This window comes from Myotis yumanensis, unplaced genomic scaffold, assembly GCF_028538775.1.
Source record: "Myotis yumanensis isolate MYYU_CA2020_CCGP unplaced genomic scaffold, mMyoYum1.0.hap1 SCAF_9, whole genome shotgun sequence".
In the NCBI taxonomy this organism is placed as follows: Eukaryota; Metazoa; Chordata; class Mammalia; order Chiroptera; family Vespertilionidae; genus Myotis; species Myotis yumanensis.
In genome coordinates, this window is record NW_027223760.1 from 11,467,668 (window position 1) to 11,495,204 (window position 27,537).

The 27,537-nt window shown below is 39.1% G+C and overlaps 1 protein-coding gene across 1 annotated transcript; it reads left to right on the forward strand.

Annotated features, from left to right (window-relative positions):
- The first annotated feature begins 1,304 nt into the window (after window positions 1-1,304).
- On the forward strand, window positions 1,305-27,517 carry LOC139016132 (leucine-rich repeat-containing protein 37B-like). The gene is made up of 15 exons (XM_070423774.1): window positions 1,305-1,349; window positions 3,472-3,543; window positions 6,833-6,904; window positions 9,964-10,035; window positions 11,121-11,201; window positions 12,656-12,727; window positions 13,348-13,422; window positions 16,111-16,226; window positions 18,007-18,129; window positions 18,387-18,514; window positions 19,264-19,362; window positions 25,664-25,701; window positions 27,014-27,068; window positions 27,150-27,250; window positions 27,365-27,517. The coding sequence occupies exons 5-15, from the start codon at window positions 11,182-11,184 to the stop codon at window positions 27,444-27,446; spliced, it is 909 nt and encodes a 302-aa protein (XP_070279875.1). The 5' UTR covers window positions 1,305-1,349; window positions 3,472-3,543; window positions 6,833-6,904; window positions 9,964-10,035; window positions 11,121-11,181; the 3' UTR covers window positions 27,447-27,517.
- Window positions 27,518-27,537: the final 20 nt, after the last annotated feature.

Consider the following 27,537-nt stretch of genomic DNA (forward strand, 5'->3'; position numbering starts at 1 on the left):
GCCATGGACTCTCTCCTGCTGACCCCCATGCCCCTGGGGCCCACCAAGCCCTGGTCTTGGGATCAGCAAAATCCTGCACACCTTGAACTTTCTTCTGTCAAACATGAAGTCTCAGCTGTACTTGCAGAGGCCCCTGAGAAAACGGAACCTTCTCCAAATCCTCAGGAGGCTTTAGTTCAGCTTCCACCCCAACAAGAAGCTGCAACTCAGCCTGCAGTGTCCTCTGAGCCGTTGAAATTTTTGTTGGACCACCACGGAGATCAAGATAAACAGCAACCCTATCGTGAATATGTTCGCTCTTCAAAGAGATCAATTCTACCTTCTGTGCCTCTTGAAGAGATAAAAAATTCTCACATCCATCAGGCTCAGCAGCCAACCTTTCCACCCGTGGACCTGGGACTCACCATCACTCCTGAACACACTTCGGGGGCTGCGGCTACAGCCCTGCAGCAGAATGCAGCTCCATCAAAGCCCTCTGAGGTGACATTTCAACAGGAAGCGGGGGTTCAGGGTCAGTGGCCAACCATCCCACCCATGGACCTTGGACTCACCATCCCTCCTGAACACACTTCGGGGGCTGCGGTTACAGTCCTGCAGCAGAATGCAGCTTCTTCAAAGCCTTCTGATGTGACATTTCAACAGGAAGCGGGGGTTCAGGGTCAGTGGCCAACCATCCCACCCGTGGACCTTGGACTCACCATCACTCCTGAACACACTTCGGGGGCTGCGGCTACAGCCCTGCAGCAGACTGCAGCACCTTCAAAGCCCTCTGAAGTGACATTTCCACTGGAATTGCTGGTTCAGGCTCAGTGGCCAAACATTCCACCCGTGGACCTGGGACTCACCATCACTCCTGAACACACTTCGGGGGCTGCGGCTACAGCCCTGAAGCCGAATGCAGCTCCTCCAAAGTCCTCTGAGGTGACATTTCCACAGGAAGCACCGGTTCAGGCTCCTCAGCCAACCTTGCCAGCTATGGACCTGGAGATGACCATCACTCCAGAACCGACTTTGGAGGCTGATGTTACAGCCCTGCAGCAGACTACAGCTCCTGCAAAGCACCCCGAGGTGACACTTCAACATCCAGAACTTGCTCAGGTTACGCAGCCAACTTTTCCTGAGGTCACAGCCACAGGTCTACTGTTCAACCTAGAAGTCACCATAACTCCGCCTCCAGAGACATCAGAGACAGTTCCTCCAATGACTGAACAGAGTGCCACCATGAACATCTGTGAGCTCTGTACCTGCAGTAATGGGACACTGTCGTGTATTGGTTTTGACTCAAAGCAGAGGCTCAACAGAGTGCCAGTACCAGAGCCCAGCACCTATAATGGCACCTTCACCATCTTGTAAGTATTGCCTTTCCTCATTTGCTCTCTGCATCCTGGCTGACATGGCAGCCTTTTCCTTGAGGTCTTCCTGGACCTTCCTCATCTCCCCCAAATCATGTTGAATGACTTTGTTTTTATCTTTCTTTGATAGCTCTTCCTTATCTTTATTCTTCTTAATACTTTGTTCCCCCTTAACCAGTCTTTTGCTTGTAATTGCCCATATTATTTTTCCAAATTTTTAGCCCTAGCACTTCATTCCTTAACCTCTACTGTCCTCCCACTTATGCTTCATTCTCTTTATAGCCACATGGCCCTCTCCCAGACTCATTGGTGGTGATACAACAAAGTGGTTAGGAGTAGAGATTCTACAGCCAGAGTGACTGGCTTTGAACCCACTACGCCTTTATTAGTGTTGAGACTCAATTTCCTCACCTGTAAAATGAAGATTATATAGTTACCTTTACATAGGATTGTTGTGAGTTTTAGGAGAGTTAATGTGTGTGTGTGTGTGTGTGTGTGTGTGTGTGTGTATACATATATATAATTTATAAAGTTTCCTAACATATGTCTGTGTTCGCTATTATTATTTGATCCCTCAGTCATATCTAGAACTTATCTTTGTCCCCTGGCTTTCTATATAAATGACCCATTTTGTTCCCAGCCCAGGTTTAAGTACTGTGTGAGCCACAGAAGTATGACTTTGTCTATGGAACATGACAGTGGTAGGGGGGAAGAAAGGGAATATACATAAAAAAGGAGGTGATATATAATTAAGCTCTGAAAGAAATACAGGCCAGAGGTGCTATAATACAGCAGAATCTTTAGTTATTGGTGTAAGGAAGTCAGGGAAAGCTGCATGGATAACCCAGAAGTTTAGCTGGGACTTAAGGGAGGCTATGGTTTGGTAAAATAGTGAGTACAGTAGGGCAAAGGCATGGCTACAGGAATGATCATGACTTAATAGACCAGTCTGGTTATAAAGAATTGATTTAGGAAGTAGTGATAAATATGATGATGAAAACTCTTGACTATCAGATCTAGGGGTTTCGAAGTTACACTGAAAAAAGGAGTTCTAGTGAAAGTTTTCAAGTGAGAAAGACAGATGAGTAAAAAAAAAGGGGGGGGGGGCGGGGTGGGGATTATTTCAGATTCCATAGGTAGAGTGATCTAGAAAGGAAATCTTGACTCAGGGAGACCAAGTTGAATACTCTAGGAGTTCAGTGAGAAGACTCTGAATCAGAATGTTGTGATAGAAGAAGAAAGAAAATCCTCAGAACACTATAAAGGAAGAACTGACAAGCTTTAGTAATTGACTGGAGTGAGGATGGGATGTACAGTCAAGAGAAAGATCAAATATGACCCTGGAAAATTTCTGTCCTGGATGATGAGGAGAATGATGGTGGTATGACAGGTGGGCATACAGCAGTTGTGAAAGAGAGCCAGGTTTAGGAGGTGAGCTCAGTTTGGGCTTCTTTCATTGGTGAGCATAAAGCAACAAGAAGGCTTCTGCTTGAGAGGAGATGTCCACTAGGCAGAGGGGCAGACAGATAACTGACTTTTTCTGACCTTCCTGAAAAATATGTAAACTGAATAGGTAAGTTATTGCTGAGGGATGAGGACAAAGCTAAAGATTCAAAGTCATCCACAGAATTAGTGTTTGAAACTGAACCTCAGGAATTTAACAGCTTCTTTTAAACACTTGTAATTCATGGACACATTCTCACTGTTTGTGGGTTTTAAAAAAAATACATTATTATTGATTTCAGAGAGGAGGGGAGAGGGAGAGAGAGAATGATGAGGTCAATGATGAGAATCAATGATGAGATGAATGATGAGAATCATTGATCTGCTGCTTACTTCACGCCCCCTACTGGGGATGGAGCCACAACCCAGGTATGTGCCTTTGACCAGAATTGAACCTGGGACCCCTGAGTCCACAAGCTGATGCTCTATCCACTGAGCAAAACCAACTGGAGCTCACATTATATCTTTATTAATTGTGCAAACTGGAAAGCTGTCAGATGTGTAGATTAGAAAGCTTGTGTTTCCTCCATTTAAATATCAAGGTTGCAATGATTGTTTTACTTATTCTGTTCATTTGTTTCTTACTTATTCAATGATATTAACTGTTTCTTTGCAGAAACTTGCAAGGAAACGCCATTTCTTACATTGGTAAAGATACGTGGAAGTCATACCATTTGGTTGAGAAACTGTGAGTATATTCTCTCCATACGTAAATTTAAAAAAACTAACTGCATTGTAAGAACTTCTTGGTCCAGAATTTTGAGGTCAGTAGCTCTGAGAAAAGGTATTTCCTACTCTGTATCCCAAATCAAGTCTATTGATTGCAATTCTGTTCATTTTAAAAAATTAAATTTGGTAGGCCCTCTTTATAATCGCAGTCAATTGAAACTTATTTTCTATTATGATAAGCAATACATGATTATTTTTTTTAATATATGAAAATTAGAGAGCAGATATACTGAAAACCCTGCTTGTGTCCTCATCCCCACCCAAAGGTAACTGCTTCTCTATGTTTCCTATATTTCCTTACATATCCTTTTCAATGCATTTGCCTACATACATATTTACAGATAGCAAAATAGGTATGTTATGTGATTTTCATATCTTTCTTTACATAATTGATGACATCCTACGTCTTGATTCTTTCTCCTCATAATATATCTTACACATGTTTCCTTCTTGTTAGAGAGAGGGTTACCCAATTCATTTAAACTGTTTCAGAATATTTCATAGTTTAATAATCCCCCTATTGATGGCTATTTAGATTATGTCCAGTTTTCTTGTTACATGTATTTGATGCAACATACATTCTTGTCCATGCATCTTTGGGACCATGGGCTGGTATTTATGTAGAATAGATATTTAGAAATGGAATTGTTGGGATGAAACTATATTGATACAGCATTTAATTTTCCTTAAAGAAATTATGCCAATTTATACACCACTAAGTGGGCAACTACAGTATTTATTGTCTTCTATCCTTCCATCACTAGATAGTCTCCATTTTTTGGCTGATCTAATGGGTGAATAAAGGCGGTCCCACCTAAGTTTGAATTTTTCTGATTACTTGTGAATTCAGATACTTTTATTTATTTATTGAACATCTGTTTCTTAAAAATAATTTTTTATTGATCCCAGAAAGGAAGAGGGAGAGAGAGAGAGATAGAAACATCCATGATGAGAGAGAATCCATTGATTGGCTGCCTTCCTAACTTAGAGTCAGTGGACCCCCCACACTGCACCATTTCTTACCATTTTTCCTCCCAAATATCTCTTGGTTATCTGCAGAAGCCTATATTCTTGAGGACTATATTTTTAAAAGATGTATAAGTTAAAATATATATGGAAATAAAGGAAAGCTATTATTAAAATGCGTATTTAAAATCATTTTTTATTTTCCTATGATTATTTATTTTTTAATCCTCCCCTGAGGATATTTCCCCTTTGATTTCTGGAGAGAGTGTAAGAGAGAGGTAAAGACAGAGAGAAATATCAATGTGAGAGAGACACATTGATTGGTTGCTTCCTGCAGGAGCCCCTAACAGGCCTGGGCTGGGGAAGAGCCTGCAACCCAAGTATGTGCCCTTGACCAGAATTGAACCCGGGACCTTTGGTCAATAGGCAGACATTCTATCCACTGAGCCAAACCAGCTAGGTCTAAAATTTTAAAAAAAATAGATTATTGAAAGGCCAGCCACCATGACTCAGTGGTTGAGTGTCAGCCTATGCACATCGAAGTCCCTGTGGGATTCCCATTGAGGATACATGCCCAGTTGCAGGCTCAACCCCCAGTGGGCTGTGCAGGAGGAAGCTGATCAATCATTCTCTCTCATCATTGATGTTTCTCTCTCTCTTTCTACCTCTTCCTTCCTCTGTAAAATTAACAAAAGTATATTTTTAAATTAAAGCAATAAAAATATTATTGATACTACTTCTCTTTTTTACGTTTTTCTTTAATCTTTGTCCTAAGATATTTTTTCCATTAATATTTTTCAAAGAGAGTGGAAAGAGGGAAAGAGAGAAAGAGAGAGAGAGAGATAGAAAGACATGAGAAAGAGATATCGATTGACTGCCTCCTGCTGGTTTGGGGCTAGGGATTGAACCTACCACCAAGGTATGTGCCCTTGACTGGGAATTGAACCCATGACCTTTTGGTTTGTTGGCCAGCACTCTAACCACTAAGCAAAACCAGCCATGGCAAATCTGCTCCTCTTATAAGTAACACAAGCTATAGTGGTTGATCTGATAACTATTATAACTTCAATGTAGTCATGAGAATAAATGTTATTTTGAGATATCTGCAACAAATATATTATATGAAAACATCTGTGAATTTATTGGAGACCTAATGAAGTACTATACTGTTAATCTAGTATGGTTTGTTGCCTACATTCACAATGTAGGCCAATGCTAATTTTTGGTAGATGTTCATGAAAATAGAGATGTAATTTTATTTCCCATTCAGGTTTGGCCCCCTGAATTCAATCCATACAATGCTATTCACCGACTCTGGCCTGAAGTGGTAATCAGCAAATGAAAATTATATGCACACTTTGGCATGTATTCAAGAAAGTGTAGTTTTCTAGGGAAAGGGTCCATAGTTTTATGAAATTCTCACAGGGCTCTTGTCTCCAAAGATTCATAGTCATAAATGTAGAGGAAAAGAAAGACAGTTCCTTGCCTATAAAGCTGTGCTTATTCTCATGAGTAATAATAAATGGATGATTTGTTTTAAACAAAAGTAGTAGACTGAAAATGATGTTTGTCATTTTCTGAAATCATGGAAAAGGTATTTATGGAACGTCTGCTGTGTGCCAGGAACTGTTTTATGTGCCAGAATTACATGCTCAAGAACAAAGTAGACAAATTACTCCATTTTTCAAGGGGTTTACAAGTATATAATATGAAAATGAATACCTATATATATAAAAGCCTAATATGCATATTGTCCCCATGGGAATTCAACTGGGAGGCCGATGGCTTGCTAAGATGTGCGCTGACCATCAGGGAGTGGTGCGAAACAAATGAAGGAAGGCCCTGGCCAGCAGCCAGCAACCAGGGAAGGGAGGCCCTGGCCAGGCAGCCGGAAGGTCCCAATTAGCCCTGATCACCAGCCAGGTATATGGACCCTACCCTATTCATGAATTTTGTGCACTAGGCCTATATTGTGTATATATATACACACATATATACGTATTAACTAGGTACATATCATTTCAAATATTGGTAAGTTCTTTGGAAAGAAAGAAAGCTGAGTAAAGAAAGTGAATCCATTTTAGAATGCTATATTGTTTGCAAAAGAGGACAGGAGAAGAAAGGTTTGAAAAAAAAACACACAGATTATCTTCCTTCGATTAAATAAAAATTAGGGTATTTCGCGGGCACCATTACCCGGGTTTCCCCATATATATTTCTGTGCAGGAAATAATTGTAGTTATTTTGCATTTTGATCCAGATATAACCTTTTCATTTTTCAGAAATCTCAGTGCAAATAATTTGAGAGAATTACGTAAAGATTCATTTGAAGGCCTGGCTTCCCTCCAGTATTTGTAAGTTAATTGTATTTACTTATGAGATTTTAGTTATGTTATCTATAAAATAAATAAGGGGTTCAAATGAAAAAATTTCTACAATTTCTTCCAGCAATAAAATTCTACAATTCCATAAGTCTGTATAGCTCATCTCTAGCATTTAATATCTCCTATACATTTTCAGTTTCAGTTTAGCCCCCTAGACAAAATATTGATAGGAAAAACTCTTCAGTTATGGAGTAAAAGTGGTGATGAGGTCTGAGTAATGATACACACCATTATGAGCCTTGTTATATAAGGTTTATATACCATCTGCTTATATTTATATTTAGTTTAGGGCCCAAGAATCAAAATGGGCCTATGATTGCTCATTACGTTTTTTTAATTTAAATTCTTTATTTTTTAAAGTATTACATAAGTATCCTTTCCCCCCCATTTACCTCTCCCTGGCCACCTCCTTCCTCCTCCAGATTGTTTGGATCTTACAGCACATAAATTAAGAAGGATTTTCACACTTTTAAAGGACTTTGAAAGAAAAGAAACAAAGAAGAATATGCAAGACAGACTATTTGTGGCCTGCAAAGCCTAAAATATTTACTGTCTGACCTTTACATAAAAGGTTTTAAAATGTTGATTTAGTCAAATGAGAGGAATTTAGCTTAACCTCAAATTGCCTCCTATAGGACAAGAAACTATAAAGCATTTACATTAATTTGAATGCCATTAACCCAAAATTTTTTTATAATTGATTCTAAATTAGATTAACATTTACAATTAAATGTTTTAGCAGATGACTTATGTAAAAAATATTATTAAGAACATATTATATTATGAAGAGAGCAGACTGGTGTTGAGGATTTCAATGCAAGAATTGGTATACCAATACTAAAAGTAAATGTTTAAAATGATGGTTAAGTGGTATTAGAAATGTCTCCACTAAGTAAATATATCAGAAATGCCCCTAACTTCACTAATTAGAAAATAAAAATCTCTTCAGCCTCCTTGTCAAGGAAGAAATGCTTTTCTCGTATCCTATTTACTTAGAAATAGGGAGATGTTGGTTACGATAAAAACTCAACTATGATTCTTTGTCCATGGCACCCAGAGGTGTGTCTGTCATAAATCCTTATTAGGCTAATGAATGATGCTATTTAGCAAATGGATTCTTTCTGCAAATATGGAAGGCTTCAGGCAAGTAGGTATAAAGAGCCTCACATGACACTAAAAATAGTCATTTGTATTATTAAACCTTTCAAACTTCAGAGGGACATCCACTTTTATATTGGTCTTCTTGCTATCTCGCTTTCAAACCTTCCATACAGTTTGGAGGAAATAAAATGAAGTAAACAACTGCTCAATAGGTTATGTCATTCATTACTTCTACTGTGAAATACTTTGTAAGCTACCTATTTGATGTTAGCATAAAATATTCCCATCCATTAAAAAATGCCTATCAATAAGCAATCTAAAACAGAACATGCCAAGCACTGTACCTAGAACTATAGGCACTAGATAGCTATGTCAGGGTTCCTACCCTTCTGATAATTGATGCTCTCATAGGGAAAATAAACATATCAACTCAAACCATAGAGCACAAGTGCTAAATGGAAGACTATGTGCTGCAGTGGCACACAAGAGGGAGCCATGAAATAATAAAACTACATTTCTGTTAAAAATCATTTTTCTCTCTACTTCCCAGCTATTTGTTTATTTGATAAATATTTCAGTTTGCACCTGTTTGCATGTCAGTAGACAATGCTGATGAGCAAGACCCAGTCCATACTTTAAGGAGTTTATACTCAGAGGAGATAGGATGCAAAAATAACTCTATTAAAATTTGGTAAGAAATGAATATATAAATTGGTTTTGGTGACAGCAGAGGGAAAAAAGACTTTATGTTGGATCAGCAAAGATGTCAGTAGAGCAATGCTGTTTGAACACGACCTTGAAGGGCTTTTGGGGATCAATGGACAGACATCTTGAGTAGAATAAGCTTGCAAAAGGAGCTTGGGAAAATGTACCTTGAGTAGCTGTAGAGTACACGTAGGCGGAGGAGGAGATTAGAGCCAGATCTTCTGGAGTTTTGAATACCAAGTACCAAGTTATCACACCATTGCTCGAGGAGAAGCTTTAGCCTACAACAGAGTCACTTGGAGGGCTTGTTAAAACCCAAGCTGTACCCTCAGTTACTAATTCAGTCGCTCCACAGTCAGACTGAGAATTTCCATCTTTAATAAGTTCCCAAGTGATGCTGACTTGGTATTTGAGAACCCCTTCTGGAGTGTTAATCTGGTGGCTGTGTGCAGGATGGTTTAGCAAAGGGGAGATTATAGATGGAAACACCAGTCAGAAGACAGTTAGAAAAGTGAGGAGAAAAGTGAGGGACTAAAGTGGAATCAATGGAAATAAGACAGTGAATTATAGACAAGGGATGGTGTTTTCAAATAAAAATCCAGCACCATGTTGTGTTGTGTTGTCCGACCACTGTACAACTGAAGCCATTAAATACATGGATATTAAAACAATGTATAATAAGAAATGAATTGCTATTAGTATAATAGAAAGTATCATTAGTTCAACGTTCTGTATTAGTTCAAAGTTCTGTATTATTTAGAGCAGTCACTTCCTTTTAAGTTATGTGAAAAGGCATCTTTTATTTCTTCTGGTATTGAATTTGTCTAAAACACAGAAGTAAACCAGGGAGGTGTGTAGATGTGAGACTATTTTTTTTTAATGTTAGACATTTATAAATGTACACGAAGATATAAACTTTAGCTCATAATCTAAATTTGATGAGACCACAAAGGGTCTTCTAATCAATTCTTCTGCTCTCAGGAATAAATACCTTCAAAATGTATCCAGATCTATAGTTGTATGTTGTATTTGTGAAGATCCTGATGGTGAGACTTTTGAGTGAGGGCAGTATAATGGGTTCTAGATGGTTCAAATCACAATTCTTAAGGTTTTCAGTTTAGACTAAACCTGTGTATTCAATATTATTGTAAGCTCTACCAGTTATTCCTACTAATTAGATACTAATAAGTAATTAAACACTATTTTTCTTTTACTTTTTCTAGGGACTTGTCCTGTAATAAGATAGAATTTATTGAAAAGAATGCATTTGATTCATTACCTCTTTTACAATATATGTAAGTTATAAATATAACCTCATTGTGTTTAGGAATTTCATGAAACGTAATTGTAAACCTTTTTGTTATTTATTTTGAAGTAAGATTAAAATTTTATTACTAGAAAACTACTAAATTTATGTAGAAAATCCCATTTGTCTCTAGCATAGATTAGTGTGAGAATTCTGTCACATTCCGAATGAACCATTCTATCTGCACAGCAAAAGAAACCATCAACAAAACAACAAGAAAGCCCAGGGCATGGGAGAACATATTTGCCAATGATTTTTCCAATAAGGGTATAATCTCCAAAATTTACAGAGAACTCATACACCTTAACAAAAGGAAGATAAATAATCCAACAAAAATGGGGAACAGGTCTAAATAGAACCTCTTTGTGAAAGAGGACATACAGAACGCCCAGAGACATATGAAAACATGTTCAAAGTCACTAATCATCAGAGAGATGCAACTCAAAACAATAATGAGATAACATTTCAGACCAATCAGAATGGCTATCATCAACAAATCAACAAATGATAAGTACTGGTGAGACTGTGGAGAAAAAGGAAGCCTCCTCCCCTGCTGGTGGGAATGCAGACTGGTGTAGCCACTGTGGAAGACAGTATGGACTTTCCTCAAAAAGTTAAAAACAGTATGAACCATACTATAGCAGTGGTTCTCAACCAGGGTGATTTTGCACCAGGTGACACTTGGCAATAGCCAAAGAGAGTTGTAGTTGTCAGAACTGTAGATTTGCTAATGGCATCTAGTGGCAGAGGCCAGAATTATTGTTCAAGGCAAAGGACAGTTCCCCATAATAAAGAATTATCTAGCCCCAAATGTCAATAGTGTTGAGGTTGTGTAGCTTTATTTCAGAGAAATATAGATCAGTTTAATAGAAGCATTTTTTTTTTTATCTAATGCACCACATGTATAAACATGAAAGCATAAACCATAAGCAAATATCTCCCATAGTAAGAATTTTGGTATATAGAGGGAGTATTGAGGTTGTTTTATCATATATAAATTAGAATCTCTGCTAAAGGATAAGTGATCTGAAAGAATTTTTTTTCTCTTCTTTTGCTCTTGTCTTTTTTTAATAGAAATCTTGGTTGCAATTTAATCACCAAAGTGAACTTTGGAACATTTCAGACCTGGCATGGAATGCAGCTGTTACACAAGTTGTAAGTGAAATAGAAGATGAACACATGTAAAAAGCTATGTGTAAAAACTTCATACAGTGATTGGTTGGCTGGGTACAAGCTCAGTTTTTTTTTTTTCTTCTTTAAATGAGGAAACTAAGGTACAAAGTGTCCAAGAGACTTGTTTAACTGACATATGCCATGCTCTGCTTTCCCAGAACTGACCTTTGGCATGGGCTTCTTTGTTTTCAAGAATTGAGGGGGGAGGGTGGTAATACTGAATTGAGAGGAAAATTTATTTCAGCACTGGGAATAAAAGTTTGTGTCAATTAAGAAATTTATTTATTTGATTGATATGTAATCAAAATATTATTTATTTTTAAACAAACATCCATTAAATTCCTAGTAAATGTCAGGCACTAATAGTCAAGAAATTGACAAGTAAATAGGTGATTACATACATTGTAAGAAAGCCTGTGATGCAAGAATACACATAGGAGTATGTGATAGGAGCATGGCTTTCACCAGTTCCTCTTACATCTATCCTATTTGTGGCTCCAAAACCAAAGAATTAGGTCTATTTTTCTTTTTAACTGGATGGTTTACGCTGGATTTTTAAAAATTTCTGGAGATGAAAGAAAAGCACCTTGAATTATGAGGACATTAGAAATGGTATTTCCTTGCCCTAGCTGGCATGGCTCAGTGGATAGAGTGTTGGCCTGCGGACTGAAGGGTCCCAGGTTCGATACTGGCCAAGGGCACATACCTGGGTTGCAGGCTTGATCCCCAGTAGGGGTTGTGCAGGAGGCAGCCGATCAATGATTCTCTCATCATTGATGTTTCTTTCTCTCTCTCTCCTCTCCCTTCCTCTGTGATATGAATAAAGAAATATAAAAAAGAAAAAAATGGCATTTCCTGTAGAGCAGGAGCTTCCTATCAGCATAGTCACTAATGGGGTTTTCAATCTGAAAGGTTCTTCAGTATAGTTTTCTTTGCTATCTACTTCTTTCCTCTTTTTTTTTTTTTTTTTTTTTACTTTCTCTTCTCCACTTTTTCATTCAGAGACTTGGGTAGTTCCCCAATAAAGAATCCTTTATAGCCCTGGCCCGTGTAATACAGTGGTTGGAGCATTGGCCCATACAACAAGGGGTTGCGGGTTCGATACCTGGTCAAGGGCACATAGCTGAGTTGTAGGTTCTATTCCTGGCCCTCATTGGGTCATGTGGTAGAAGCAACCAACCGATGTGTCTCTCTTACATCGATGTGTTGTTTTTTTTTTCTCTCTCACTCTCTCTAAAAAAAGAAGTGGAAAAAATATCTTCGGGTGAGATTAACAACAACAAAAGAGAATGCTTTACAGATTCTAACAGTGATCTCTGGGAATAGACAGAAAATGATTCTTTTCAACGTTCACATTTTGAACCAACAAAATGAATATAAACTTTCATGGCAGTTATTAAAAATGCAGACAATTTTAATTCTATTGCATTTTTCAGAATTCTACATGAAAATCCTCTGATGACGATTCAAGATCCTTATCTTTTTAATTTGCCAGCGTTGAAATATTTGTAAGTATTGCAGCAATTTCATGGCTCATGAGATGATTTCTGTTCTTTCTTTTGTCAAAGATGAACTATTTTGCATTTTGACAAAAAACTCATAATTTAAATTTTAACTTGGTTATTCTCAAAAATGATTTATTGGCACATGAAAGTGATAAAGACCGTACAAGGGCAAGACAGCCAGCAGAGGAAGGGAGCAGTGTTGACAAACACATTCTGACATGAAACATGTAGATGCATGTAGAAATACCATGCATCTCAGAAAGAAAAAAGGAATAAGTTGTACATTCTGTCTTTTTAAAAGAGTGATCAAATAGTGGTTGGAACAGAGGAAGGGAAGTAGGATGATGGTAACAAAAAACAAAATATCACATTGTACTGTTCACCAAAGCCATTAATTTGATGATGAAAATATATTAATTTGATGATGCAATACATTTAAATTTCTTCAAGAAGAGCTCTCTAAAATGATTATGTATGGAAAGTAAACTAAAGCACCTTGAATTATGGAGCTGGCTTGACAGAGAAGCCAGGATTTAAGTAAATGGATGTTGCTAAGTGTCTTTTCAAGAATAGAATTTTTGTCTTTGGGTTCATATCATGCATGTTTGGTCTTTCTCCTTCAGAGACATGGGAACAACACAAGTGACATTTACAACACTTGATAACATTCTCATGACAGCCCCTGAGTTAGAGAAACTGTAAGTTGATTTTTCTTATATTTATTTTCACTTAGTTCTTTTGGGTTTGCTTTTTTATGTTCTTAAGTCAGGTTTATTGAAGTATAATTTGTATTTAAAATAATTCTCTCTTTTAAAGCGTACAGTTTAGTGAGTTTTGATAATTGTGTAGTCTTGATAAATGTACCACCATCACATTAGAGATCCAGAACACTTTTATCATCCCCACAGGGCCCCTCATATTTCTTTTTTTTTTAAAATATATCTCTTTATTGATTTCAGAGAAGAAGGGAGGAGAGAGAGAGATAGAAACATCAATGATGATAGAGAATCATTGATTGGCTGCCTCCTGCACACCCCTTACTGGGGAGTGAGCCCACAACTCTGACATGTGCCCTTGGCTGGAATCGAACCTGGGACCCTGCAGTCCACAGGCTCTATCCACTGAGCCAAGCCGGCTAGGATCCTCTCATATTTCTTCGCAGTCAATTCCTCCTCCCACCACCAGCCCCTATCCAGCACCGGTCTGATTTTTTATTATTATAGTCCTTCCTTTTATAGAGTGTCTTATAATTGAAATCATGTAGAGCAAGTGTGTCAAACTCAAAGGCTAACATGGTCCAAATAAATGAGGCAGGTGGCCATGGGCTTGATGTAGAATGTAGCTTTTTGTGTTTGGCTTCTTTCATGTAGCATGATCCTTTTGAGATCCATCTTAGTTGTTGCATCTATCAGTAGTACATTTCTTTTTTTATCCCTGCGTAGTATTCCAATTGTGTGTATATACTAGTTTGTTTCTGTAGTAATCAGGTAATGGATATTTGAGCTCTTTCTAGTTTTTTGGCTATTATGAATTAAGTTGCTAAAAATACTCACATGCAGGTCTTTGTGTGAACATATGTTTTCATTGCTTTGGAGTAAGATACCTAAGGGTGGGGTTGCTGCATTATATGCTGAGTGTATACCTAACTAGTAAAGAAACAGCTAAACTGTGTTCTAAAGTGGTTGTACCATCTTGCCTTCCCACCAGTGGTAGATGAGAGTTGCAATTGCTCCACATTTTCACCTGATCTTTATATTTCTGTGGTTTTTTTTAACTAGCCTTTCTAGTAGGAATGCATTTGTATTGCAGTGTGATTTTAACTTGCATTTCTCTAATAGCTGAGGGTGTGGAATGTCTATGTGAAAATATATTTTTCAATGGAGTGTCTGTTCAAATCCTTTTAATTTGACATTTATCTTATTATTGAGTTTTAAGAGTGTTTTATATGAAGTCCTTTCGGTAAGATATGTGTTTACTAAATATATTTTCCAAGGTTGTGCCTTCTATTAAATGTATCACTGAAGACCATAAGTTTTTAAAAATATATATTTTTATTTATTTTAGAGAGGGAGAGGCAGAGGGGGAGAGAGAGAGAGATAGAAACCTCAATGATGAGAGAATCATTGATCAGCTGCTTCCTGCATGTAACCTACTGGGGATTGAGCCTGCAGCCGGGCCTGTGCCCTGACCCGGAATCCAACTGTGACCTCTTGGTTCATATGTCAATTCTCAATCTCTAAAATACACCGGCAGGCTGGAATGTTTTTTTGTTTGTATGTTTTTGTTTGTCTTTTTTTAATATTCACCAGGAGATATTTCTCCTATTGAATTTGAGTGAGGGTGGAAGGGAGGAAGAGAGTAGGATAAAAGGAAGAGAGGGGGAGAGAGGGGGAGAGAGAGAGAGAGAGAGAGAGAGAGAGATGTGAGAGAGACATTTCAATTGGTTGATTGGTTGCCTCGTGCACACCACAAAGCCATCATCAAAAACAAACTTTCTATAACCTCAAAAAGCTGCATCATGTCCCTTTTATAATTCTTCCTTCCCATTCCTCCTTGCCCTCCCCAATTCCTGTAAAAACACTGCTCTGCTTTGTGTTACTATTGGTTAGTTTGCATTTTCTAGAACTTTATATAAATGAATCGTATAGTATCTACTCTTTTCTAACTGGCCTCCTTTATTCTGATGATTATTTCAAGATTAGAGGCCCAGTGCAGGAAAATAGTGCAGTGGGGGGGGGGGGGCGGGCAGGGGAGTGTCTCTCAGCCCAGATCTTGGTGGATGCCCAAATGACGGCTCCCAATAGGTAGTGGGCCTAGGCTAGCACTTGGACATCCTTAGCATTGCTGTGGAGGCAGGAGTGGCTCCCGCCACCACCTCTGTGCTCGCCAGCCATAAGCCCAGCTTCTGTCTGAGAGGCATTCTCTCTGCAGGAGCACAGTGATCACTAGGGGGAAGCTCCTGTGTTGAGCGTCTACCCCCTGGTGGCCAGTGCACATCATAACAACTGGTCATTCTGCCCTTTGTTCGATTTGCTTATTAGCCTTTTATTATATAGGATTAGTCCATATTTGCCTAATGTTTTTTTGCCTATCATTAATTCATTTATTTTTATTGCTGAATAATATTTCATTAAGAATGGATATATCAGTATTTTTCAACATTGAGGGCTATTTGAGTTGTTCTAATTCTTGACCACTATAAATAAATCTATTGTGAATATATATGTACAAGTCTGTTTATGGAAATATACTTCTATTTCTCTTGATAAGTGCCTGAAAGTGGAATGGCTATGTCATACAGTAGGTGTACGTTTAAGTTTTTTAAAAAATTATTTTCCAAGTAACTCCTTTGTCACTAATATAATTCTCTGTGTTTCCATTTATAGTATCTTACCTACCCATTTGGCCTGCTGCCTCTGCCAATTTAAAAATCATATTGAGGCTGTTGCCAAGACGGTCAAACTGCTTTGTCAGACCGAATGTGTGACCAACACACCTTGTGGTGAGTCTCAATTGCCTGATGATAAACTTTTTAATTTTTATTTTGTTTTCACTTTTTATTTGTAATCAATGACGATACATTTTTAGCCAAGTAAAGTAACTGTATTATTTTTATTCATTTAATCAGAGTTCAACTCTAAAATTTTAAGAACTACTCCTTGCTGAAAGTCAGATGAAGGGAAGGGTCTTACCATTAATGGCCACATCGTGTGTGTGGTGCTCTCTGCTGGGTGCTTTACTTCCAAATGAGAACTTGTTCATTAGTGTGTCACAGTTTGTAAACTCTTTTGTATGCATCAGGTTTCAATTACCCTTTGCAGTGTAGACATTTTTATTTTGTTTGTTTTTGCAAGTTTATGAAAAGAGTACAAATGATGCTGTTTTATTTGGAACCTGAGAGTTTTTGGATCCATCACCAGAAGCTGCTACTCAGCCCTTCTAAGGCATGGGAGGGCTCTTTCTTAGACTGTCCAACTCTGAGCTTGTGCTGAAGCACAAGGTTTTCTATCCACCAAACAGTCGTGTGCTTTTAAGTATTTTTCTCCACATTAGGTTTATTGGCAGCTACTTGATAACTTCCAAAATGTGCTTTTACGCCCAGAGAGCTTAAATACAAGTTTCCATCAGTGATCTATGCTACTTATATGAAGTCAGTGTTGCTTATTTTTCAAAACAATGTTTTGACCAATGATATTACTCCCTTCTGCCCCAATAGTGGGCAGATTAGGCATTTTAATCTCCTTTAAAGGGGAGTAAAAACAAGATCAGAAAGGGCTAAGAGCTGTCACCGCGTGCCCAGGTCTCCAGCTCCCAATTTGGGGCTCTCCACAAGCCCATGCTCTTTCCCAGGACGTTACCTTCTTCTCTCACCCTTATCACCACCAGCAATACTTTTAATTCTTCTGAAAATCCTTGTGTACCAGCTGCACAATGGCACACTTGACCTTCACACAGTCAGAATCTTGGGAGGGTTCCCCAAGTACAGCTGAAAATATAAGAAATGACATGAAATGATAGCAAAGTAGGCATCTGACAAAAGTTATTTTTTCCCTTCTGTATTTTAGAACCCCAAGTATTAGTCCATAGATTTATTGAACATTCCACAGTGGTGCACAACCTGGCAAGTCTCTTAACGTACATCCCAAGTGCCTGTCTAAATCTTAAGCACAGAGCGAGGGTAGACATATTGTTCTTTTCTGTTTAGAGCCGTCTGTTATGGGGCTGGCTTATGTGGAGGCAGCACCCAAGTAAGGAATCGGTGGGTTAGTGGAGAAGGGTATGTCCAGATGAGGACGTGTTAGCAGTGGGTGTGAATCGTGGTCATCTGTGATGGTAGCAAGAACACAAGCATCCTGAAGAGTGGAGAGAGGAAGGCTCAGGCCCCCTCTGCATCTGAAGCAGGACAGGATGGGGTGCGTGAATGTGAGGAGTTCACAGTAGATCTGCAGAGCGTCTAACTGAGTGGGTCTTCGAGCCCTGGCTTTTCTCCAGTAACGGGCAGTTGGCCCTTGGGGACCAATGGAATAATCCTAAATATAGTCACCATATGTCATGTTATGGAATGTTCTAAGTAAATAACCACTTGTTTAAAAAGATACAGTTTCTCCTTTGGTTTTGTCAACAATCATAGATGTAAGTTGGGGTTTATATTTTTCCTCTCCAAATGGCACTCAAGTATTTGCCGATTCCCTATATATTGGACTGGGATGTAGGCTCTGGACTGACAAATATCTGTCCCATGAGTCTTTCAATATCAAATGTGGTTTCTTCTTTTTGGACAGATGAACAACTATTAGCAGGACCTGTCATCAAAGCCTTGCAAGGCCGGAGGAACATCAGAACTGAGCTGACAATTGAGCCAGAGAGGGCATCCTCAAACAAAAAGAGCGACACTTCCCTTATGAGTGAGCAGCTAGGCTTTAGTGATAAAAGTGATGTTAATAGTGCACTAAATAACCAATTGCCTTATTTCTTGGAGGGAAATCTAGAAGATATAGAATCAACTTTATTCCCATTCATTAAACTCCCTCTTTCAAATGTACACGATGCAGATATGCCCCGGAATCATTTGAAAAACAACAGAAGGAATCCTTCTGTTAAACCGGAACTTAACTATTCAAGTTTCAAAAATTAACCGAGGAAACTCTATTTTCTGGAATAGGCCTTCTGATGAAACTGCTCACCGAGGAGCAGGAAGTAAAGATATCCAACCCAGAGTGGGATGCGGAACAATGGAAAGATGAGAGGATGCAAGCCCCCAGGAAGCAGGAAGAGAAGGCGTCCAATGAGGTGAGGACAGGTCCTGAAACACCTGACCTGGATTTATAGTCAGTTTAGGTCACAGTGATGGCGTATCAGAGGTGACAGGCGAACTCATTTTTTTGGTTGATTTTTCTTTGTTAAATGACATTTAAATATATAAAATAAATGTCAAAAATATAAATCTTTGTTTTATTATGGTTGCCAATATCAAAACATTAATATATGTGACACAGCACCAGAGTTCAGTTAGGGTTTTTCAAAATGCTGACAGGCCGAGCTCAAAAGGTTCGCTATCACTCGTTTAGGACATGCCATGAAAGTACCCAGGTAGGAAGACCAGGGGCACCTCGTCTCAATCATGTCTTGATCATGTGACTTTGGCTTAGACAGTGATCTTCCACTTTGCTCATTTAGAGATTTGTGCCACTGTTCCTAGGGTACATGAGAAGAGGACCTAAATTCCAAGATAAACAAATTGTACAAGAACATGCTAATGATCAGATAACATAACACATTCGATGTGGTATGTTCTTTAAGAGCCTATAAGATTTGGTATGTTGCTTAAGAACCACGTGGAAAGGTGGGGTTTTAGAATAGTAGTTAAGAATAGTTAGCAATTCATTAGAATAGGCTAAAGAATAGTTTTTATGCTTTCCATATCTTTGTGGATTTTTTTTTAATGTTGTTGTTGTTGCTGTTCTTTTTCTTCTCCTCCCCTTCCCCCCTCCCCCTCTTCCTCTCCCTCCTCCTCCTCCTCCTCCTCCTTCTCCTTCTAGCTCAGGCAAGAAGTGCCAAGATATAAGAAAGAAGTCATCATTGCAACACCTGTGATTGCAGTAACGATGTTTTACTTTGTAGTTTTCTGTCTCATCGTGGTAAGACAAGTTAATTCAGATTCTAATATATAGTCCATCTTTGAGGAGTTTCAGAACCTACAACCTGAAAATCAAAGCCACTTTCCTGTCTACTCCTACTTGATACTCTTCTTTAGTCATGAGCACTGAGATATGCTTTATTCTTTTTTTATTAAAAATTATATTCCAGGGATGTTTAAAGGAAGCCCATTCCCAGATATCTGTGAAAATTAAATCAAGATAATAAGCCGTTAGACCACTTTAAAAAATATATTTTTATTGATTTCAGAGAGGAAGGGAGAGGGAGAGAGAGATAGAAACATCAATGATGGGCTGCCTCCTGCAAACCCCTTATTGGGAGCAAGCCCGCAACCCAGGCATGTGCCCTTTACTGGAATCGAACCTGGAACCCTTCAGTCCACAGACCAATGCTCTATCCACTGAGCCAAACCAGTCACTAGACTATTTTGAAACTTAAGTTTGATATGCCAGAATTGATATGATAGCAAAATTTCTTCAACTCAACATGAATGATGTTAGGTTGATGTACTCACCAATTACTCTCTTCCTGACTTCTTTTTGTGTTGGCTAAAATGAGGAGAGATATAGAATCTCCAACCTCAGGGAGCTATGTCACCCTAGCAGATGGGACATGGCATAACTATAAAAGTGTGATCTTGGCAATTCTTAAGGTTTACTTAGCAGCTTTCTTCTCCAGTGTGTAAGGCATGGTGTTAGTAGATTCAGTTAAAACACTGCAAACTAAATCCTGCATCAGGCTTCTCTAAAGCATGTCATGTTAGAGTCACCTGTTCCTAGAGCTTGTCTGTGTCCCTTTTGTTCAATTACATAATGGTGTACTTTCCCTACAGGCAGATTGCTGACATTAAAAGAATGATTTAAGCCTTAACCGGTTTGGCTCAGTGGATAGAGCATCGGCCTGCGGACTGAAGGGTCCCAGGTTCGATTCTGGTCAAGGGCATGTACCTTGGTTGTGGGCACATCCCCAGTGGGGAATGTGCAGGAGGCAGCTGAATCGATGTTTCTCTCTCATCAATGTTTCTAACTCTCTATCCCTCTCCCTTCCTCTCTGTAAAAAAATCAATAAAATATATTTAAAAAAAATAAAAGAATGATTTAATAAGCTGACGATCTTGACTCTACCCTATAAATCCAACATAATATATTTTATTTACCCTTTCAACAGTCATGGCAGTCCTCCATTCCAGCCAAAGCCACCCCTCACCATAACCTAGCCACACCAGGCCCATTCCCACTTTTTTAAATGCCTTTGCCCATCTAAAATTCCCTTATTGTGCTCTCCCTGGGAAAGTCCTGTGAATATCTCAAAAGCCAGCTCAGGTTTATTTTTGTTCATGAAGCTTTCCCGGAGTCTTCCAGCCATGCTGTTCCTAGTCCTTTTGTGAGCTGTGTCACTATTTTTCTTTTTTTTGAGGTGATAGTAAGGAATTCGCCTCCCTTGAGAACTTAAAAATATGGTAAACAATTTTTTAAAATGTGTGTCCCCAAGACAGAAATACCTAGGTGAACACATCATAGAGCAGAGCAGAGATGTGTATAGACCAAGTGGCTTCAGACCTATGTGTTCCTAAGACTTTTGAAATATCACATTTTAATATTCTAATCTGTGGAAGAAAATGAAAAATGGGAATAGAAAAGCCACCTAATTATTTGAGAGGGAAAATAATAGCAAATCTATATTCTCATCTTAAACAAACATATTTATGTAAATGTAAAAAAAAATAGAACCTGTATAAGTACAAGAAGAAAACAGAAGCAATATATTTATAATCTGGTGGCAGGAAATAGCTTTTTGAGTCTGATCCCACAGGCAGAAACTTTGATAGATTTGACCAGCTTTTCTGTGACACCATTAGCAAACTTAGCACTGGTTGATCCCAAGCACAGGATGAAGATGTTTCCATATACATATTGAGTGATTCAATCCCCACAATCCTGTGAGGAAGATAGTTCCACCTTCTCCCAAAGATGGAGATCGACTTAAGTTCCCAGTGGCAAGGTCAAAAGCAGGACCCTGTTTTGCCTGACTGTGAAGTCTTTGCTTCTTACTCCGCTATTCTATCTCCTTAAAGACAAAAACACGGGGCCAAGGCCACTGTTGCTCAATAGTGAGAGCATCAGTCTGAGTGCCAAAGGGTCACAGGTTTGATTCAGGTCAAGCGCGGGTACCTGGGTTGCAGGGCACCTGCCATGCAGGAAGCAGTCAGTAGATGTGCCTCTATCACATTCCTATTTCTCTCTCTCTTTTTTCCCTCCTGCCCCCTCCCTCCCACTCTCTCTGAAAGACAATGGAAAAAATATCCTTAGGTGAGGATTAACAACAAAAAAGTACACTGGGGAATATTTGAAACATTGAAATTAAATGAAAGCCACTAAGGATTAAGTTATTTAATGTAAAAAGATTTCCATAAATCAACAGGAAGAAGACAGTCCAGGGTGGAAGAGGGCAAGGGCTGTGAAGAGTAGGCTGTGTGTAGACATCTGTCAACATATCTGTTGATCTTCTCATGGTTTATGGGGTGTGGATTTTATTAGCGAGGTCTTTGTCACCTCACAGTATGAAAGTTGTCTGATATTTTCTTCTAGTCCTTTTTATAATATTTGGGTTTTATTTTCTCAAATTAAAAAAAAAAAAAAACTATCATTGGTTTCATTTGTTTTTCTTGTAGTTGACTGTTTTTCTCCTATGTGAAGATCCAATTGTCTTAAAATGTTTTATTGAAGATCTCATTCTTTCTTTACTGACCTGAAATCTGTGGACTCTATTCTGCTGACCCAGTTATCTTTTTTTGTACCAGTAGCAGTATCACTATACATATATTTTGATTGATTTCAGAGAGGAGGGGAGAGGGAGAGAAAGATAGAAACATCAATGATGAGAGAATCATTGATCAGCTGCCTCTTGCACATCCCCTGCCAGGGATGGAGTCTGCCACCCGGGTATGTGCCCTTGACCAGATTGGAACCCAGGAATCTTCAGTTTTCAGGCCAACGCTCTATCCTCTGAGCAAAACTGGCTAGAGGATATAATTGTCACTATATAATTCCGGTTCCTTTTTAAACTCCTTTTTGGAAGTTAAACTCCTCCTTTTTGATCTTTTTCATACATTTCATTGCATATTTTCTCTACCAAATGTCAGTTGGTCGGTTTATGTTTAAAAATCATCTTGGAACTTGAATAGGATTACATTGCACTTGTAGGTTAATTTAGGGAGAATTGGCATCTTTACTACCTTGGAGGAACATAGTACTTCACTTGTGTATTCGTTCTAAAGTCTTTTAGAAGAGTTTTAATGGGTCTTAACATTTTTTGTTAAGTTTGTTTCTTTATAGATTTTATTGATACTGTAAATGGTCTTTCATTTTTTATGGGATTTTTAATTTTTTTAAATACTCAAATCTTCATTGTTCAGATTATTACAGTTGTTTCTCTTTTCTCCCCCCATAGCTCCCCTCCACCCAGTTCCAACCCTGCCCTTTGCCCCCCACCCCCACTGACCTCATCCATAGGTGCATGATTTTTGTCCTGTTTCTTCTCACATACCCTCCTTTTCCCTCCACAAGAACAGTTAGTCCATGCCCTTTCTATGCCCCTGATTCTATTATAATCACCAGTTCATTCTGTTCATCAGATTATTTATTTACTTGATTTTTAGATTCACTTGTTGATAGATGTGTATTTGTTGTTCATAATTTGTATCTTTACCTTTTTCTTTTTCTTCCTCTTCTTAAAGGATACCTTTCAGCATTTCATATAATACTGGTTTGGGGGTGATGAACTCCTTTAGCTTTTCCTTATCTGTGAAGCTCTTTATCTGACCTTCAATTTTGAATGATAGCTTTGCTGGATAAAGTAATCTTGGTTGTAGATTCTTGGCATTCATCACTTTGAATATTTCTTGCCACTCTCTTCTGGCCTGCATAGTTTCTGTTGAGATATCAGCTGAAAGTCATATGGGTACTCCCTTGTAGGTAACTGACATTTTTTCTCTTGCTGCTTTTAAGATTTTCTCTTTGTCTTTTGCTCTTGGTATTTTAATTATGATGTGTCTTGATGTGGTCCCCTTTGGATTTCTTTTGTTTGAGGTTCTCTGCACTTCCTGGACTTGGAAGTCTATTCCTTTCACCAGATAGGGGACATTTTCTGTCATCATTTCTTCAAATAGGTTTTCAGTATCTTGCTCTCTCTCTTCTCCTGGCACCCTTATAATTCCGATGTTGGTATGCTTGAAGGGGTCCCAGAGGCTCCTTACACTATTTTCATAATTTTGGATTTCTTTTAGTTTTGCTTTTCTGATTGGGTGTTTTTTGCTTCTTCGTATTTCAAATCATTGGCTTGATTCTTGCGATCCTCTAGTCTGCTGTTGGAACTCTGCATAATATCCTTTATTTCAGTGAGTGTATGCTTAATTTCTAGTTGGTCATTTTTCATACCCTCGATGTTCTCACTAGATTTCTTAAGGATCTCACTACATTTATTGGTGGTCTCTTCTGTCTTACTAAATCTGTCGGCGGTTTCTAGAAAGTTCTTGAAAAACCTTAAAAGTGTGATTTTGAACTCTAAATCCAATAGTTTGCTTTCCTCCATTTCTGTCATGTTTCTTTGTCTCCACATTTTGGCTGCTTCCCTGTGTTGATAGAGTGGCCTTCTGTGCTAGATGTCATATAGGGCCCAGTGGCTTAGTCTCCCCAATTACCTGAGGTGGACATTCTTGGTGCACCCCCTTGTGGGCTTTGTGCACAGTCTTGTTGTAGTTAAGCCTTGATTGTTGTAGTTATCACTGGGAGGAATTGACTTCCAGGCCAACTGGCTGTGAGAATCAGCTGTGTCTGCAGTGGGAGAACTTCTGTGCTGAAGACACCCTTCTGGGGCAAGACTTGCTTCCTTGGGGCTTTGGTGATCACTGAGTCTGCCACCTGAGTGTGACCCTTATGGATCTGAGGAGTTGTAATCTGGATGGTCCCACTCTGACCACTGGGTACACTGGCTCTTGGATCTAAGGAGGTGCTAATTTAGCCTCTGCCTGAGGCTACCCAGCAGGAGCTACAAAGAGATCTGCAGATTCCCCTTCTTTTTCGGGGGGTTTGGAGGTGCCCAGATGAGGCCCAGCTGTGAAGCAATGCAAGCTGCTGTGGGGCCTTGGGCCTTCTCTTGCAAGTGCTGGGTCTGTCTGGCCCAGCTGCAAATTGTTGGGTAATTTTCAGATTGCAAAGGGCCAGGATATTCATATGCAAATCCTCTGCCTCATCCTGGGTGCGGCTGGATATCAGGGAATCAACAGGGCAGAGCAAGCAGCTATGGCTGATCCTCAGCCCTGTCCTAAGAAGCCCCGAATCTCAGTGTCCCAGTAATTGCTGCAAGCAACTCTGAGGGAAAGCCGCCCTCAACTTCCGAGTTTTGTCCGCTGCCAGACAGTCCAGTTTCTCCCGGTATGAGTCCTGGGTCCCCAGAGACTTCCCCGAACTGCAGTTCAGAGCAGTTGGGAGCTGGAGACTCTCTCCCGATTCAAAAAGAAAGCCACGTCCTCAGGTACCAGCACCTTTCCGTGCGCTAGAGCCTCCGTACCTCTGCACTTTACTTTCGCAGCTCCTCTGACTCTCAGTGTGCTTTTCTCTCTCCTTCTAGTTGTAGAATTTCCACTCAGCCAGCCTTCCTGTAGTTCTGGATGATGTCTGTTTTGTCTTTTCATTGTATTTTTGAAGTTGTTGTGGGAGGCAGCAATTTCCGGTGTTTACCTATGCCGCCATCTTGGTTTCTCCCCTATTTCATTTTTTATTAATTATTTGTGGTATGTAGGAAAGCTATTAAAATTTGCATGTCTTGATTTAGCCTTCTTACTGAGTTGTCATATTACTGCCAAAAAATTTTAATCTATGCTTTTGGGCTTTTTAGGTTGTGCATCATCTCATGTGCAAATAGGTTTTGTCTCTTTCTTCCCAGTACTTCATTTTTCCTATTACATTGATTAGGACCTCCTCGACAATGATAAATAGTAACAGAAAACAGAGCTGCTGTGTAGGTTTCGGGTAGATACTTTCATTTTCTTTGCTACTTCTAAGAGTTTTTATTGGGAATTATCTGCTGAATGTTATCTGAAACAGCCAAGAAAATGCATTGCCAGCTGCATGCAAGGTCCTAAGATAGGACTATGGAAGAGTCAAAGGACTAGGCAGAGTCTGTCCTCAAAAAGTTACCATCTCACTTAAAAGAGAAGGAATAAAGTTTTAGAAAGAGTGGTCATTGTATGAATAATCACGATGCTGTTTTCTTCCAAAATAGATTTTTCGGAGGAAGTTACAAAAAAGACGAAGCTCAAGGTAAATAAGGGTCTGGAGATTTTTAAAGTAGAATTTTATAAGGAAAGGACCTTCCTCTTTCTGTAAGCGGCCAGAGGTGACCTCTGAAAATGGTTCATTATTCACTTGAGTCAGAAAACCTCACAAAATCATGAAAGTCAAGAGATTTAAACCTTTGTGTTCACTTTAAGGACACTCGTGAAAGTACACGGGTCATCAAGGGTACGCATATCTGAAAACCACCAAGCATCTCAAGGATGTCACTTTATAGGAGCAATGTGTGCAATTCTGTCATTACAGTGGTAGAGTTGGTAGGCGTGCTCAGGCCAAAGAGAGAGAGAGGCTGGGTCAGGATTGGGTGCAGGTTGGTGACCCCAAAGAGTGCTGAATTTTTGCTGCTGTTAACATAAAAAAAACATTGTAAAGAATTTTTGTGAGTTTATTTGAGCCAAACTGTCGACATGCTGGGAATCAGAACCTCTAGGAATTGAGGTAATGCTCCAAAGAATGGCAGGTTACATCTGTATTTATGCATTGCAATCAAAGGAAAGGGATGTAGGTGGATTACATGAAATCCATTGGTGATAGATTAAAGAGTTGGGATTAAGCAAAGCAGGAAAACCTCTGGGATAGGATAAAAAGTGAAATGGTGGACATGTGCTGCTTTTACATAGATGGACACAGGATAGTTCCACATCATTAACAGTTGACAATTAACTTGACAACATAACAATGAGGAAATGTCCTGGTGATATTTGTTGCACCCTGAAGGTCCAGAAAAAAGGAATTTACAAATTACCCAGACATTTCACAGATATGTTATCTTAGAGGTAAAAAGACAAATGGGCTCAGTAAAGATCTAAGTTGATCTTTGTCAGGGAAAATACTGGCCTAGGACATGACAACCCACTATAACCTGTTTGCAGTTAAATATGTAATTTTCAGACCATCTTTTGTGGTTACTTTAGGTCTCTGAGTCTGCAAGACTGCCATGCAGGCCTCCCCTGAGCTTTTCAGGTTGGCATGTGGCCCCTTTTGTCCACACTGCACATGCTTAAAAATGCAGTAAGCAACACTGAAAATCCTGCCTATACCCCATGCCAAACCACATACATAGGTCTCCCAGAGACATTGCAGGGCCATTTTAAACTGTCACAGAGAACTGGAAGCCCAGCACGCAGGGAATCATTTTCAAGGTCCCAGGTCTGTGGTGATTTTGCTCAGGAATATGGACCCAGGTACCCAATTAGTCCGAATAAGACCAGAACTATATGTGCGAGAGTCATGGAGAATGGCATGAATCACTAACTGTTGGTATGTATTTTCCTCCAAGCAGCTTTTTCTCCAAGTTCAAGACATCAAAGGCATCATCAGATAATGACATTGAGGTAAATTTGAGGAGGACAAAGTACTGTGGCGGGACAAAGCAGGGCAAATGTAGAGTTCATGTCTCCCGATCTGTTTTCTAGGAACGTGGATTTTGGAGAAAGCGGCTTCTTTGGCTAAAAAATATTTATGGAAGAAAGAAAAACACACCAAAGTCAGAGGAGCAGGAGGTCTTCCTAAAAAAGTAAATAATTGGGAACACTCAGAATTCTTATGCAAAATGAGGAAATAATGAATAGTTGAATTGCTCCTTTCAAGAGTCAAAACCTTGACCTTCTTCTTTTTCTTCTTACCCTAGGAAGCAGAGTACATCCTCCCCTTCTTTAACAAACATTGACTCAGAGTCAGCTGAGGACACAGGAGGGGAAAGTTCTACCTAAAATATCAAAATGAACGCCAACTTAAGGATGATTGATTATGGCTTATTAATAAAGCATCCCGGTGTGTGAAATTCGTGCATGGGGGGTGGTG